Source organism: Copadichromis virginalis, linkage group LG19, assembly GCF_057382275.1.
Source record: "Copadichromis virginalis isolate Kocher_CV1m ecotype Utaka linkage group LG19, C_Virginalis_male_GT1.1, whole genome shotgun sequence".
Classification (NCBI taxonomy): Eukaryota; Metazoa; Chordata; class Actinopteri; order Cichliformes; family Cichlidae; genus Copadichromis; species Copadichromis virginalis.
The window spans coordinates 35531674-35549637 of NC_140636.1; the positions used below are offsets into that span (position 1 = coordinate 35531674).

The 17964-nt window shown below is 41.2% G+C and overlaps 1 protein-coding gene across 4 annotated transcripts in view; it reads right to left on the reverse strand.

The window, feature by feature from the left end:
- The window catches only part of dnajc17 (DnaJ (Hsp40) homolog, subfamily C, member 17), a 35990-nt gene extending 18358 nt beyond the window's left edge, over window positions 1-17632 (reverse strand). For all 4 annotated transcript variants that reach the window (XR_014916703.1, XM_085441300.1, XM_085441299.1 and 1 more), the window contains exons 1-8: window positions 17422-17632; window positions 8905-8974; window positions 7166-7224; window positions 6966-7053; window positions 6703-6779; window positions 5936-6053; window positions 5252-5301; window positions 3456-3533 (exon numbers count right to left, since the gene is read on the reverse strand). Coding sequence is in view for 3 of the 4 variants with exons in the window: in XM_085441300.1 (XP_085297426.1) it covers window positions 3456-3533; window positions 5252-5301; window positions 5936-6053; window positions 6703-6779; window positions 6966-7053; window positions 7166-7224; window positions 8905-8974; window positions 17422-17502 (621 nt within the window). In the remaining variant the exon portion in view is untranslated. The remainder of the gene's footprint in view (window positions 1-3455; window positions 3534-5251; window positions 5302-5935; window positions 6054-6702; window positions 6780-6965; window positions 7054-7165; window positions 7225-8904; window positions 8975-17421) is intronic.
- Window positions 17633-17964: the final 332 nt, after the last annotated feature.

The following is a 17964-nucleotide window of genomic DNA, read 5'->3' on the forward strand; positions in this document are numbered from 1 at the left end:
TGAGGGTCCTGCGCAGTATCTTAGCTGTTCCCAGGACTGCGCTCTTCTGGACAGAGATCTCCGATGTTTTTCCCGGGATCTGCTGGAGCCACTCGCCTAGCTTGGGAGTCACCGCACCTAGTGCTCCGATTACCACGGGGACCACCGTTACCTTCACCCTCCACATCCTCTCGAGCTCTTCTCTGAGCCCTTGGTATTTCTCCAGCTTCTCGTGTTCCTTCTTCCTGATATTGCTGTCAGTCGGAACCGCTACATCGATCACTACGGCCGTCTTCTTCTGTTTGTCTACCACCACTATGTCCGGTTGGTTAGCCACCACCATTTTGTCCGTCTGTATCTGGAAGTCCCACAGGATCTTAGCTCGGTCATTCTCCACCACCCTTGGGGGCATCTCCCATTTTGACCTCGGGACTTCCAGGTTATACTCGGCACAGATGTTCCTGTACACTATGCCGGCCACTTGGTTATGGCGTTCCATGTATGCCTTGCCTGCTAGCATCTTGCACCCTGCTGTTATGTGCTGGATAGTCTCTGGGGCATCTTTACACAGCCTGCACCTGGGGTCTTGCCTGGTGTGATAGACCCCAGCCTCTATGGATCTTGTACTCAGAGCTTGTTCTTGTGCTGCCATGATTAGTGCCTCTGTGCTGTCTTTCAGTCCAGCTTTGTCCAGCCACTGGTAGGATTTCTGGATATCAGCCACCTCCTCTATCTGCCGGTGGTACATACCGTGCAGGGGCCTGTCCTTCCATGATGGTTCCTCGTCTCCCTCCTCTTTCTTGGGTTTCTGCTGCCTGAGGTATTCACTGAGCACTCGGTCAGTTGGGGCCATCTTCCCAATGTATTCTTGGATGTTCCTTGTCTCATCCTGGACTGTGGTGCTGACACTCACCAGTCCCCGGCCCCCTTCCTTCCGCTTAGCGTACAGCCTCAGGGTGCTGGACTTGGGGTGAAACCCTCCATGCATGGTCAGGAGCTTTCTTGTCTTTATGTCAGTGGCTTCTATCTCCTCCTTTGGCCAGCCTATTATCCCAGCAGGGTACCTGATCACGGGCAGGGCGTATGTGTTGATGGCCCGGATCTTGTTCTTACCATTCAGCTGACTCCTCAGGACTTGCCTGACCCTCTGCAGGTACTTGGTGGTTGCAGCCTTTCTAGCGGCCTCTTCATGGTTCCCATTTGCCTGCGGGATCCCCAGGTACTTGTAACTGTCCTCTATGTCTGCAATGTTGCCTTCTGGTAGTTCAATCCCTTCAGTTCTGACTACCTTCCCTCTCTTTGTTACCATCCGACTACACTTCTCCAGTCCGAACGACATTCCAATGTCATTGCTGTATAGCCTGGTAGTGTGGATCAGTGAATCAATGTCTCGTTCACTCTTGGCATACAGCTTGATGTCATCCATGTACAGGAGGTGGCTGACAACTGCTCCGTTCCGTAGTCGGTATCCGTAGCCAGTCTTGTTAATGATCTCACTGAGGGGGTTCAGGCCTATGCAGAACAGCAGTGGGGACAGAGCATCTCCTTGGTAGATCCCGCACTTGATGGTAACTTGTGCTATGGGCTTGGAGTTGGCCTCTAGTGTTGTACGCCACATCCCCATTGAGTTCCTGATGAAGGCTCTTAGGGTCCCATTGATCTTGTACAATTCTAGGCATTCCAGTATCCAGCTGTGGGGCATTGAGTCATAGGCCTTCTTGTAATCAATCCAGGCAGTGCACAGGTTGGTCAGTCTGGTCTTGCAGTCTCGGCTGACTGTTCTGTCTACCAGTAGCTGGTGTTTTGCACCTCTGGTATTCTTGCCAATTCCTTTCTGTGTCCCGCTCATGTATTGACCCATGTGCCTGTTCATCTTAGCCGATATGATGCCTGACAGGAGCTTCCATGTAGTACTGAGGCAGGTTATTGGTCGGTAGTTGGAGGGGACCGGTCCCTTCTTGGGGTCCTTGGGGATCAGGACCGTCCGGCCTTCAGTTAGCCATTCCGGGTGTCTTTCGTTATATATATATATATATATATATATATATATATATATATATATATATATATATATATATATATATATATATATATATATATATATATATATATACATACTGCACAGGTGGAGCTTGTTAATGATCTGGAGGCAGTTGGGACCACAAATCACCAAGAACATTTTTGTTATAACACTACATCACAATGAACTGTAATCTCGAAGTGTCAACAAGGTCCTTGTGCTAATGAAGGCACACGTATAGGTCTGTTGCAAGTTTGCCAGTGAAGATCTAAAAGATTCAGAGAAGGTTTGGGAGAAAGCTCTTTGGCATCAGCTCACCCTGCCGTGTTTGGAGGCAAAGTGATGCTGAGTATGACCCAAAGAACGCCATCCCCACAGTCAAGCACAGAGGTAGAAAAATGCTGTGGGGCTGGTTTTTTTTGTGTTTTCATCACATTGAGAGGACAATGGACATGTACCACAAAATCCCAGATGAGAACCTCCTTCTCTCAGCCAGAACAGTTAACATGAGTCAAGGATGGGTCTTCCAGCACGACAGTGACCCAAAACACATCACCAAGGTAACAAAGGAGTAACTAAAGAAGAAGACCATTATGATTATGGAGTAGCCTAGCCAGTCTCCAGACCTCAATCCTATAGAAAATCTGTTCCAATCTCTTCATGCGTTTGGTCTTCTTCACACACAAAGCTAGGACATCTTACTATTGATCACTGATTGAAGAAAATAAGAACGATTTGGTTTGTCTTCAGCATGTAGCCAGGCTCTGTTGAACCAAACATTCCTTTAACCTTAACTACTAATGACTTCATAAGTTTCATTACAAGTAATTCTGTAATCATTTGAGAAAAAAATATTGATAAGAAAAACATCACATATAGATATTTATAATACTATTTATATTACTGTACGGTCTTTACCTAATATAAAATGACTTGAGGTGACTGCTATTGTGATTTGGTGCCGTATAAATAAAACTGAATTGAATTATTGACTTCAAGAAACATCTTACCATTGTGCTTTCCTACAAGGCTTTCTCCATCAAGTACCAACTTAAGTTTTTCTTGGGGATCAATTTATAACTTGTGACTTATGTGATGTATTTTTTTTCTGGATTTAGAGGCATTTCTTTGGAAGTGAGCAAACCTAAAAATTCAGCAGTGTATTTTTTCCCCAGGAAATTTAATTTGCAGACCCTTTAGAGAGGAAAATGATTGCATTTGGCTAACCTAGTCAAATAAATACCTCATAAATTCATGGGAATTTTTGCATTCATTTAACACTCATTTGTAATACAAAAAGAGTCGTTATTTAAGGCAATACTGTATAATGCCAAACCTAAATTATTTTATTGTGTTGTAATCTTTTTTAAATAGTTCTAAAAGCAACTGTTTTGCAGTATAAATCAATAACTTTGCAGCACTGTGGCATTACTTATTCTCTTTTCAGGACGCATACCTTTTGTAGAAGTTTAAACAGAATGTCATGAGAGTAGCCTCCATTTGTCTCATCATCTTTTTTACACTTCCACTTCAACTGGAGGAGAGAAAGAGAGAGGAAAGGCTAATATTAGTCAAGAAAGTTTTCATGAGCTAAAGAAGTGCATGATAATGTCTAATCATTAGAACACATTGATTAAAGTCAGCTGACAAAGAGGCCAAGCCTGCCAGGCGGGCTTGCCTCTGATGAGACACAGATTACAAAAACCATCAGCACACGCTGGAGCTACGAGAAAAAGACATTATTAAGCTCTTGGAACATCACCATGGCACCACCTGCAAGACCTGCAGTCAATTTCCATTCATACCGAAAGCACCAGATAAATGAGTGAAATTCAAAACATGGACACCTGGACCACAGAAAATGTGGTGACTCACTTGCTTTAACTATCATAAATTAATCAAGAAATAATCCAAAGCAGTTCAATGTCTAAGAACGTGTTTGGTCACAGGCAAAAGAGAGGAAGTCCTCCTCTACTATGTGAACTGTGGTCAACTTCTCTGCTTACATAACAATGTTAGTGTGTCTTTAGTTTAAAAAGAAATTGAAAAACATATGAACCCCGTTTGGAGTTCTGTCACTAAAAGCTCATGCGAGTTCCTGCACTCCTAAAAAACAAGACAGATATTGTGTAACTTCTCATATGCATGTACAAAGAACAGGGAAATGAGGCAAATATCACAGCAACTGCTCAGAGTATTATAAATGGCAAGCGCTAACTGTTGATTCAGCTCCAGCATTCTGCTCACTGTCAGAGCAGCAGGATTTCTGGGAACTTCCAAGTGCAAATGGAGTCTTTTTACCAGCAATCACGGCTGAAAATGTCCATCTAAGAGCATTCTCTTCTCCCCACCGATAACCTCCTTACCCGGTAATCGTCAAATAAAATGCTAAGGTATTTCTATGATGTGATGTCTGTGATTTCAGCCTGCAACACAGGAACACTGCTGCGTTTGCTCAAAATTTAGATCTATTCTTCAAAAAGCGAGTCATCAACACAGCTGATAATTATGCTAAGGTCATAGAGAACTTTCTAAAATCAAATTAAACTTTATAGTGAAAAGCAATGGGCAGTTTGAATATAGAAAAAATGGCTGTGGTTAACTGTCTAAAGATTATATTCCATGTTATGCTTTTAAGACGTTCAGATGCAGGTATCTGATGTGGGAAGCCAATAAATTATTAATAAGAAAATATTTTTGATTGCACGCAGGGCTGCAATCTGAGATAGAAGCAGAGCCTCTGAGATAAATCTTGCAGTAAACGTGTCCCTGTCCATGCAACATGATTTGTGATGCTGTCAGTCTGGCCGCTGTTTGTTTTTTCTAGCTGAACACACAAACGTCAGGGAATACGCTGCGGCACTAGATGGCTATCAAATTTTAAAACCAGATTTACTGTCTAAACACATTAGCTAACATCCCATGTTAATACATGCAGACTCTGCTGTTTCCAGGAGGAAATATAATAAGACTTCTCTTAGTTTAGATACTGGTCTCCTGACGACACTGTGCCCTCTCAAGAGGACTGGACTTCAGAATAGCATGTGTGCTCAGTAGTGAGGCAACTTATGTGGTCTCCAATAATGAAACACAAATGGCAAAAGGTTTTTATCAAACTCCCCGCTGAGATCCTGCCTGAAATTTCACTCAGATATAGCAGTCGCTCCTCCACGTTACTGAGGGACCTACATTATTCTCTTACTACATATTTCACCCCAACCCTGACCTCTCTTCACATATTCTGAGCCTTACCTTCAATTTTGGGGTTACGTTGCTCTTGGAACATCTCTCCACTCCTGAGTCTGACAAAACGCAACAGAGGGGGGGGGATGAGACAGAGAAGTGAAAAAAACAAAGAAACTATTGTTTTCCTGAAATATTATACGCAAGAGAGCAGTCGAGGGACTAGTGCAGATAGACAGCAATTTTAAAATGGATGTCATGTGTTAAATGTATAGCTCTTGCTGATCCAGGGGAGGGCTGTGTGCGTGCAAATGGAAAAGACGCAGAAGACATGCTGACAATGCATTAGTAATTGTCCGGCCACAAAAGGGGTCTAGTTTAGGGCAGCAGTCAGTTGTTTTCCTAAGTATATACACGCTGCCTTCCTTTTGCTGCAAAAAATATTACCATGAGGTTAAAAGTTTGATGGACCGCTCTGTGTACGCAGTGATTGGCATCCCTTTGCTATCTTGCCAAGAAACTAAAACAGACCTCTTCCAATATAATTTCAGTTATTGTTATAGTCTATCGTGTGAATAATACATGGTGAGCCACAGGGAGCCTGGTGGCTGCTGTGGTTGTGCTGACACGACGAGGGATGGGAAACACAGGGGATTCACCCCAGCAAGGCTTTGGGATGATATAAAAATGTCAGGACTACAATAAACTGGTTTAGCTAACTCAGACCAGCAAGGATTGGTCAAATGCATGTACTTCTCTGAGTGTGGTCTCCTCCGTGTTGATGTGCTTCTCTTTCTCTCTGGATCTGCTCTCTGATGAGCCTCTGCTCCTCTTCAAGCTGTCTGGATCCCTCCTCCCTCAAGCGGGCAATCTTGGAGAAGGTGCACATAAAATGCAGAAATGTGAATGAACAGGTGGCCAAGTGTTACGTGACAGCACATGTTAAGATAACAGCTGTTGGAATATGATCAGCTTTATTGCTCTGCAATTCTGTGTTTATGTCCTCTACTCAAGGAGGCTATACAAACCAGCTTGTTTCATCACTTAAGGCATTAATGCCTCGATGAAGTCAGAAAATGGAATAGTGCCACCTGCTGGTTATGGCCTCCTTCCTTATGTATATGCATGAAGCACCTTGAGCATATGGAAATTACTCACAGTGGAAGCATGCACACCATTTTTATTTATGGGTGTTCTGCACAAACTGCACCGAGTCATGCAATATCACCTTAATGACCTTACTGATAATTATGTCTGTGAAAAAACAAAATAAAGAGAGGAGCTCTTAGACAGAGCCTTTGTTCGTGACCCAAGTATTTGGAAGAGTTCAACTCAATCAGGAAAAACTATTTGATGAAAAACAGAATGAAAGCACCAGGGTGTGCTTTAGTTTTCCTAGATGCATTTTCCAATACAGCACTTATACCTGCAGTATAGTGAAATTTAAAATTTTCTGCAGCCTCTTAAGGCAAATTGCAGCGCAGTATCTTTGCTAATGTGATTTCTATAAAATGCGATACCTCTTCCTCGAGTGTTCTAGTGATCTGCACTTCCTCCTGGCTTTGAGCTTCTGCTTGTCGCTCTCTGGCCTCCAAGTCTGTCAAAACAACGCACACAAACTAATCCACATCTCCATCATATACTCATAGTATTGATTGACTGACTTATTATTATTATTCTTTAAAGAGGAAACAGTACTTCAGCATTAAAACTTGATAATTAGAAAGAAACACAAGATAATATCACTAAATAATCTCTGGGATGCGGCAGAAAAATGACTCACCAAGTTTAATTTTCTTTCTCTTGCTATCTAGTTTCTTGTTTCTTTCTTCTGCTTGTTTCTTGGCAGCACAAATCTTGTCATAAGCAGCCTGAAAAAAAAAGCGTTAGACTTCAAGATCACTCCTTGCTGGGCTTGCTGTGTCTCGGTTTACTTGAGGGCTAGGATCCATATTAGAGGTTACAAGACACCAGCGGTCTTACCTTGGCGGCGGCATCAGTTAGCACCTCAAGAGCCTGGGATAACTGGTGGAAGAGCTCAACTAAAAGAAAAAAAAAAGACAGAATAAGAGCATTTTCTTGCATTACTGCCTTCAACTTTTATCTTGTGGGATATTACCTATAAAAAAGAAAAACGTGGCTAAAGGTTTACAAAAATTGGGTTGATAATTGTGCCAGTTTGAAACAAAAAAGACAGATCATAAAATTATACTGAAACGGGGAGACTGAGAAGGACAGGACACCTAATCCAAAAGCAGAGTTATGTCTACGAATGCCTCAAGATGATGGGACATGGAGCCGATACAAACTGCGACATTTGTGTCTCAAAATTTGCCGCAGGTCTTACGAAACTTGTTTCCTCCAGTGACACGGCCGTGCATTCCCCTGGCCCAGCCTGCTGCAAATACCACTACACCAGTTGTCATTTAACACACACGCACAGACAAATGTACACTGGGAGACCACAGTCCCCCCAGCTTGTCCTCCAAGCAGCACATTACTGCACGATACTAGCCAGGCTTAATCATTCACTTATGGGAGGCCTAACAGACTGATACTGTTACTCCCTGTGGGGACTGGCATTGCACACTAACAGAAGGCTCTCGAGATCGCGCTGCCAGCAGAGGCGGTCAGGTTACCTACATGCATATAATGGGCTGGAATGAAATCCAACTGGGGGAAACCTGCCATGCCCACCAGGCACCTCCGAGTGTCACAATATGGGGTATTTAGAGGGGAGAGGGGATAGTGGGGAGGGGTATCGTCAATCAGTGAAGAATTGTGACCCCTATGTCACCTCTTACATGCAAACAACCCTCCCCTGAGGGGCAGCAAGTCCCAAGACTTGCTCCGCTCTCGTGCGATAGAGTCCAATTCTCTTCATGCGCGGGTTCGAGTGTTGAGGGCCTCCAAACCACTACTTTTCCATTTCTGGGAAACCGACCCCCTGCTTTTGTGTTATCCCTCTCAACCCTACCAATTTCCTTTTTTTCCTGACATAATCAGAAATTGTCTGAACCATCCAGAAACCACATAAACCTAACTTGAAAACATACCTCGTGACCAGCTTCTTGTCCAAGGTGCATTTTTCCCCTATTGACAAAAAGCTATGCTGAGATTTTCTGGTCTAATTGTTGACATGCTGGTTGGCACCAAGCTGCAGAAGGACACATGAACCCAGGGAGGACAGAGTGTGGATGAGGGCGGTGAGGATGGTGATGCTGGCCATGTTTTTCTAGCTAAAAAGCTGGCGGGAGAAACATGCGCTGGTTGCCTTGCGACAGAGTGCTGTGGCCAGGACATCTGGCAGAGTTTAACGCTGTGAGAATGTGACTCTGGAGCATTCATTTTTGGCCCTGGACCTTAATGGCAACTCAGTGAGTGGTCATAACTAACTCCTCAGTGGCAACGGTCAGTGCCTCAGAATGGAGACAGAAGACACATGAACCTGGGACACTCAGGGAGGGAAATTTTCTAAGGTTGTACTTCCTCCCACATAGCCCTCAAAAGGAGATGTATTCTCACCACTACACTCACCTGCTCTGAATCTGACAATTACCTGCACTATTACCAAGTGCGCAGCTAGTAAGCCAAGAGATGTGGATCTACACCAGAACTTCTATGCATCCAATCATCTGCATCTTTATATGCATCTCTGTCAGATAAGGTTTGGAGATCATGTGAGAAAACAGTAAATGCAAAACAAAAACTGTCTCACTCACCTGCTTTTGGGTTGTCTGGGTTCTTGTCTGGATGGCATGTTAACGCTTTCTGTCGATACGCTTTCTTGATCTGAAAAAGGAGGAGGGAAAAACCCCAAACATTACAAAGAGTGGAAAATGCTTGTTAGAACGCAGAAAAATGAACAATTCCCTTAACCTTCAGTTCTATTTATATATCCTCAAATCACAACAAGAGTCTCCTCAAGGTGCTTTAGACTTTAAGGTAAAGACCCTAAAAAATAGAGGAAAAACCCTAACAAACAACAAATGAGCAAGCACTGGCAACACTCCCTTTTAGCAGGAAGAAACCTATTACAAAAAGAATAAAACAAAATGTAATGTCCCCCATATGAGGGCTCGGGGTCTTGGGAGGTTAAGCACAAATTTTGGGCACCGTGTAAAGATATAATTCTTACTGTGTATCAATAATTTTATAACGTTGAGTTTGGCCCAGAAGTCTAAGAAGTTATGGCCTCATTGAAATAATGCCAAAGACAGTAACAGCCTGACATAAAAACATCTGAGGTGAAATGTGGTCTTTAATGGAATTGTTTTGTTTGGATCAAACTGAAACTTTAAGCCGATCCTGTGCTTCGTGTCCTTTTGACATGCCGTTAATGGCTTCTAACCACTGTGGTACATACGGCACTGTACAAGAATTCAAAACTATTCTCAGGCTATTCCAGTTGTCAGATTGCAAGATAAATACGAAGTTGCAACCTAGTATTATTCTATCTTTATTTAAACAATATTAGATAGAATATGTCATAAAAAATGAAATCAAGTCTGACATAGTCTGAAAGCAGCATCCTTTGGCAGCTGATTTTTTAACTCTGGGTCACTGCTTGGAACATTAACCATTCATTGGTCCTTCTAGCAATGGAGAGGTGGTTTTTATTAGACATCTGCTTCTTTTGAGAATGAAGGGAAACAGGAAAATTACCGCAGAGACCAGAGGGGGCTGTGGAGTCCAGCGCTTGAGAATTCTGCACAACCTCAAACGCACATGCTCATATACAGTACATGCATTGCATGCTAAAGTTTTGGCACATCCAACCCTCCCCCCCATACATACACATTAAAGAACAGACCAAACACAAACACTGACATGCACTTTCTCACCAGACATAATCAGTCATGCCAACATTCTGGATGTTTTCAAATTCTCCCTGTTAGCGCAAATCAATCTCCTGCCAGTACGCTTCGGGCCACAAAAACTGGGAGCCCCTTTGTTCATGTCTGGGAAGCGTTTGCATTGGATGCATTGTCTTCTGGCATATGCAGTGTTTCCCTGTAATTTGTTTTGCACAGTTTTATCTCTAGAACGCACGCCAAAACATACTGAGCTGACTTTACGTGGATGGATTGAATTGGGGGGAAGCACAATGGTGTAATTAATCAGCGTCCGGGCTTTTTTAACTGCAGCTCCAATGACAGTTAAGCACAGTCACACATTAGACTGGATGCCCTCCATCCAGGGTGCAAGAGCTTAACCTCTGACTGATTATATGAACCAAGCAAGCCTCCAGTGAAGCCTCTGGAGATAACTGCAGCTCACACAGCTCCTAAATGTCAAAAGTCCTTTCTTCTATCTAAACTGGATTAGGGTTTTGGGGGGGGGGGGGGGTCATTATTGTTCCAACAGTAAATGAGAACTTGGTTCAGTGAGAGGGCTTTTTGAGAGACTAGACATCATTAGAGGATATTTAGTCTTGCTGCTTGGCACACACAGCGTTCCTACAGATTGCGACTGACACGCAGGGCTGTGGACTAGAACCAAACACATATGCTTACTGTTGGCCTTAGCCTGCTTCCCCTGTATTATCCTCGCCTGTCTATTTCTCACATTCTGTTCAATGCACTCCCTATTATACCTTTGTCCAACTCATTTTAAAGTAAGATACAAAAAAGTGAAGACTCGAGTTTCACCTCAAAATTATACTCCTCTTCAACAACAGTTGCCTCAAGCACCATTCTTGTGATTATGCACTATATAAATAAAATTGAACTGAATTGCAAAGGAGTGAACTGCAGCTCCTCTCTGGGATCAAAACACAGCCTAAAAATGGGTCCTACTCTGTCCTTTTTCCCTCTACCACCGTGAGGAGTTGCTTACTGTGGATTTCCACAAAGCGCCAACCAACTTGCTCAAGATGTGCAGACCATGATTGAAAACAAGTCTACATCTTTCTTTCTTTTTTAAATCAGTGTTACATAATCTTCTGATGGTAATGCAGTTTAAGTGGAGACAAAAACAAGCCTGCACTGCATTAATGTCATTTTGACAAAAATTATTGTGCCTTGATGTTCGCTATATCGTACCTTGCAATACTGAAATGTAAAGGTGTGTGAGCTTTTGTTATACCACAGAGAACCAATGCCTAAACTGGAATAGAAACATATGTAATACACACTTTTTTGGAAGTATCAATCATGTCTGGAGTTGTTAGTAAACTGTAAAATAGGAACTTGAGGTAATCAGAGCTGTGCAATGTGCTTTCAAAATAGCATCAGTCTGTATTTGGAATAGAAAACACAATATAAATCATTTTTGAACATTTGAAATGTTAGCAGCCAAGATATGGAAGAGCTATGCCTTCCTTTAGCTTATGCCACTGTTGTAGCTCCATATATAGTTAAAAGCTCTTTTTCATTTAATATAAATGAAATGATATCTTTTTAAAAACAGATTTAGGAAGATGAAATGAGAGTGTGATCATTTTCTTGTAAAATCCCCCATAATTTAAGTTCAGTTAGCTAACATCTGGACCATGTGCCTTACCACTTTGCATTATCATTAATACATAATGATTTCTTTCTGTTGTAACAGGAGTTCAATCTTAAATTTTGTAGTGCATAAAGGACAGAGCACTGAGCACCGGCTGCAATTTTTTAATGAGATAATGTTTTTGAACTTTTGGCATTTCTTATATTTAGATTAATCGGATTACAGCTTTCAGGACTTCCCTGAAGCAGTGAGGCAAAAATATTATATTTCTAATGTGTTTTATAAAGTTGTTAATTGTTAAAAATTAACTAAATAAAATGAAAAGAACATGATCCAATTCAAGTGCAGTTAAATATTCAACTATTGTCAATTCCCTTTTTTATTAATAAAGAAGAAAACTACCTTACAATCCCAGCTTTAAAAAAGTTAGGATTCTACAATGTAAATAAAAAATGGAATGCAATGATTTGCAAATCTCATAACCCCATATTTTATTCACAGAAGAACGTAGAAAACAAAGTCAGATGTTTAAACTGAAACATTTTAAATATTCTCTGAATAATATTAGTTCATTTTGTATTTGATGACAGCAACACATCTCAAAAAAAAATGGGGACGGAGCAACAAAAAGCCGGAAAAAGCAAGTTTCTCAAGAGTAAAGATGGGCAGGGCTTCACCAATGTGCAAAAAATTATCTATATTTTGTGGAACAGTTTCACAGTAATACTTGTTATTATAAAATTACTACAACTTTGAATGTCTCGTCATCTACAGTACCTAATATCATCAAAATATTTCGAGAGTCTGGAGAAATCGCTGTGGAAAATCATTATTGGATGCCTGTGATCTTCGGGCCCTCGGGCACCAGTGCATTAAAAACAGACATGATTCCGTCATGGATCTTACACCATGGGCTCAGGAACACTTCCAGAAATCACTGTCTATGAACACAATTTGCTGTTGCATCCAAAAATGCAGATTAAAGATCCTGCAAAGAAGAAGCCATATTTGAACATGATCCAGAAACACTTCTTTCTTCTCTGGGCCAAAGGTCATTTAAAATGGTCAGAGGCAAAGTGGAAAACTGTTCTGTGGTTTAACAAGTTGGAATATAAAATTATGTGTGGAAAACATTGCTCCCATGACTTCCACACTAAGAAGGAGAAGGTCAGGCGTGTTATCAGCATTCAGTTTAAAAGCCTGCAGATCTGATGGTATGGGGGTGCCTAATGAATTGGCAGTCTAAACACCTGGAAAGGCACCATTAATGCTGAGATTCAAAGCAACATATGCTCCCATCCAGAGGACATCGGGACAGACGTTACATATTTCAGCAAGATGATGCCAAACCGCATACTGCATCAATTCCAACAGCATGACTACATAATGGCAGAGTCTGGGTGCTGACCAGGCCTGCCTTTCACTGATTGAAAACATTCAGCGAATCATGAAGCAAAAAACACAACAAAGAAGACCTAGAATAATCAGGCAGCTACAATCTTATATCAGACAGGACATCGTTCCTTTTCCAAAAGTCCAGCAGCTGCTCTCCTCACTTCCCAGATGTTTACAGACTGTTGTTAAAAGAAGAGAGGATGCTACACAGCAGTAAACATGAACACGTCCCAGCTTTTTTGAGACGTTTATTTGTTTATGTGATTTGCAAATCATTGCATTCCGTTATTATTTACATTTCACACAGTGTCCCACTGTTTTGGAACTGAGGTTGAGGAATAGATTACTTCCTTATTGAGAAAACCCTTAATTTCTTTATCACAACAGGTGAATGTTTAACTGCACTCGAATTGGATCATCATTCATATGATGCACTGAGGAAAAGAGAAAATAAAAAGCAATACAGGCAAACACTTGTCAGATAATCCATTAATGGATTTACTGCATTTACTTCAAGTTCTGGTATTAGTATGATTAATTTACCTTTCCTTTAAATGTATCATCACGTTTATGCATAAAACAAAACATTTCAAACCCTTTAATAAATAATTGTGACTGCAGTCTTTCTTTACTCAGAAATACAGAAATGGATGCCAAAAACAGGGAAACAGAAAATTCTAAAACAGGGTAACCAGAGTTCATCATGAAGATAAGTACATGTGATTTGATATAAAAGCAGCCTTTATAAAAATAAATACATCACCCGTGAGTTTATACTGTGTCCTTAATTCACATTCAGTCAGCTTCTCACATTCATCACCTGCACCTATCTGACAAGATAAACATGTCTCTGCCACGTCTTCACTAACAGCAGATGTTTGCCGTTGTCGGGAAGTACGTTTGGCCAGCCGAGCTGCTTGACAAGTACAACCTGTCATCACCAAAGTTGCTCTGGTGGAGAACAGCCATCTTGCATGTCATCATAACTCCCCTTCTCTCCAGTTCCTCCTCCAATCGTTTCCTTTTCACTCTCTCTAGGATCCTTCACGATATCTTGTCTCTACTGTGCCTCTGGAGCTGTTTTGTTAAATAATGCATGATTACTCCCATCAGTGCCATAACACGCAATCTTTAATTGATGCTGGAAGACCCTGAGCCCGCTGGTTCTCCACACTAGGAGCCAAAGCAGTGCAATCTTTAAGAAGTTGTGCGCATAAGTCTTCAATTGCAGGGCATCTTCCTATAGCCCTAATCCGGCCAATTACTCTAGCAATTATCTTTGTGCAGTTCACCGTGACCTTATAGGACTGGCTCTGAATCCATCAGTTGTTGGAAAAAATGAAAAACAGAAGAACTCCTGGACTAAAACCAGCTGCTGTCCCTTGTGCTTACAGATGATGAAAACTGTATTTAATCCTACTGTATCTTCTGTCTGTTGTAATTCAAAATATTCCACATTTTCATATGCCAATTTACTTGTTTCATGCATGAGACAGACTAAATGGAAGAAATCTCAACTATTTCCCACACTTCTGTTCGTCAAAGAATGAACCACAAGATCAGGGAAAGACTACAATCCTGGAGTAGGAGGCCAACGGTAGCCTAATAGTTAGTGCCTGGCAAAAAAAAAAAAAAAAAAACATTCTCAGTGCCGACCGGATACCCATTTGCTTCAGTTTAGCTGCATGCTCACATCTTGTCCTCATTAAACCAGTTTTTGGTGCCAATTATGGCTGACAAACTACTGGTCCCGGTGTAGAAACCCTTACTGTGTAGATGATTAGCTGCCTGATCAGCCATGGATCCATCCTCATTAATAACAATGTGTGATTCTTTATGAGATATTATCAGCTAGAAGAAAATAATAACAAAATACTCCAGAGAAAGAAAGGTAAAAAGAAAAGTGAATGTAGCCCTCCACTAGCAGCTGAGCATGGACCTGGATAAACAGCTGTATTTTCTGCAAGACACTGTCACGCAATCACTCAGGCCACCGACTAAACACTCAATCATTCAAGAACTTAGAGGGCCCTGGGAAGAGCATGTGGGAAGAGTAAACGAGAAGAAGCACGCAAAGTACTAGGAGCTGTTGGAGAAGTGCCAGGACAGAGGCTGGAAGATGCTCTGTGAGCCCAAAGAGGTTAGCTGTGGAGGTTTTGCAGGATGTTCACTCTTCAAAGTGCAAGCAACTGGGCGCTACAGGAGACGGAAGACAGAGAGCCAACCCCATTTGTGGCATCTGGGTGAGGAGGTCTGATGCTAAAAGATCCAAAACACCTCATGACCCCAAGAACCTCACTGAAGATGTATCAGGGAGAAACTGTAAGCACACTGTGGATGCATGTGCTTCTTAATGCAAACCTCACAGATCACGCTGGCATAAATAAATTAATATGCAGTAATCAAATTGTTTGAGGAAGAGCACTCATTTTGATTAATTCACTTAATAACAACTAAATCAATAACACCAACCTAACGGTAACTGATCTGGCAAAAACATCATTATGGTTTAATCTATTTCTTCAGTTATAACTGCTTTGTCTGCTTTAAGAGTGTATATGGCTGTATAACTGTGGAATACATACTTAGTGCACTAGAAATAAACTGCATAAAAATTGCTGTCCTGATTGCACGCTGATGATGCTCCCCAGTGCACTGCAGAATGCAATTATAATCTTAATGCACCTATTCTGACAAAGACTTGAAGAGGAAAAAGAAACTCATCAGTGGGGGCATTGAGTTTACAATGAACTATTACAATGCAATGAAATCACCTGTCCTTGGATGCTCTGAGTGGAAGTAAACCATTCAAGCGTGTAGTTACTGAAACACATTAGGTAATAGGTACATTAAAATTTAAGTAGCTGAACAAACCACAAGAAATTCTGTGTGGTCTTGGCTGTGGACGAGCAATCTGTGGTAGGTACAAGTGTTTAACTGGTGACTGGTCTTTAGAAAAAGCCTTCCCTAGCACTATAAGCATAACGTAAACCCCATGAAGTCATTAAATCATAAACTCTGAAGTGCCAGTTTACATGGCATTTATCAGCCAGCTAAGCGCAACGAAAGGTCAGCAGCAGAGACGCTAAAGAGAAACAAGGGAACATGAAGTATGCAAATCCCCTACGTCAAGGCAGTGTTTTACAAGCTATGGCTAAAACCACATAAACAGGCTCTGGGATGAGCTTCTTCCTCTTTCTTTGATAAACAGTGTGCCTAATAGCTGGGATAAGTAGCTCATCTGATGACATCTCTCTTCACACACTTGATTGATTTTTGAGACCCTCCCTTCTGACTAAACGCACTACACACACATGCACACAAACAAACCCACTATCTCTCTCGACCATCAACAGACCTCACAGAATCAGCCCCCCTCCCTTTGGAGCCTCAATTCTACCCAAGCCACAACCACCAACTTCCTTAAGGATAATCCTCTGGGGAGGACAGAACTTTGAATTCCAATAAAGAAATTAACTGCCTCCCTCATTTTGGCAGCAATTTTAATTTCCCTTCAGGCCTGTGGATTCGGGATTGTGGAAACGGTGAAGAGAGGTGGTTGCAGGGAAAATGCTTGATTCAGGGAATCATGGTGAACCACTCAGAGATGAAAATTTGAAGCGATGTTGGGGAAATGCTTCCAGGGTTGATTGCAAGAACAAAGAGAATTTTGCAAAATTCTGTTTCCAATATGCAGAAAAGCAAAAAACTAGTTTACCCACGGCAGTAACGCACATGTAATCAGATGTTTTCAGAACCACACCAGCTTTCAGGAGCTAAGTATGTTGATTTAACTGAAATTACAAAAGATATATATATATATATATATATATATATATATATATATATATATATATATATATATATATATATATATATATATATACAGTCAAAAACCAATAACTGAATAATCACACCGAAATTATGGTCATAGTTTCACTGTAAAGGGATTTTATGTCAAGGCATAGTACTAAAGGTTTGCCTGATGCAACACCCCCACTCAGCGGCCTTTCAGAGTATCACAACGGTGTAAATGAACCATTAGCCGGTTTGTCTGTTATATGACACGCTGGACCTGCATCTTTTATAGTTTTATCTTACGTTTATCTCACACTGTAAAAACAAACAAACAAAAAACCTCTTCACCATTTACACACACATACGATTAAAAGAAATACTAATCTTCATAGCAGAAAGTTATCATAGCCTCTTGCTTCGTGACAAAAATGTCCTAAGACAACAAATTTGCATTATTTATTACTTGATAATAAATAGTCTGGCAAATAAAAATAACAGGTTGCAGCTTACAATGCGTTACTTACAAGCATGGTTATCTTAACACGGCTATTTTTAACACAATGACTAAAGCTAGCTTTAAGTGCTCGTTTACACACCTCTTTCGTTGTAGCAGTGCTTTCAACTCCAAGTAAACCGTACAGATCCATCTGTAGGATATCTTTAGCCTTTCCGGACATTTCTGCCAAAACGCGCTACAGTACCAATACACAAAAATAATAAATATACCACTATTTAAAACAGCTGTTTTGCTAGCTATTTAGCTTCGTGTTGTGGTTCCAGGCAGCATGAGTATGACGTCCTCAACCTTTCAACCAGGATGTGCATTGCAAACTGGGTATTGTAGTTTTTGGGTCTCCTTGCTCTTCTCTAGGTTCCTGAAAAGCTCCCTCACGGAATTTTTATTATTTTTACTGTAGCGTTTATTATTTTTATATCCGATAAATTTTTTCCACAAGTATTAATCATCTAAAATCTTTTGACCCATCTGTGGGCTCTTTAAGGGCTGTTCACGCGTGACAAATCCCACATCCAAAGCTTCACTGCATAGATGGCTATTTTTATCTTGCTGTCAGGTGTGAAATTAGTTATTTAGAACAATATCCTGCCTGGCATTAAAGGCCCACTGTGTATTTAACCAC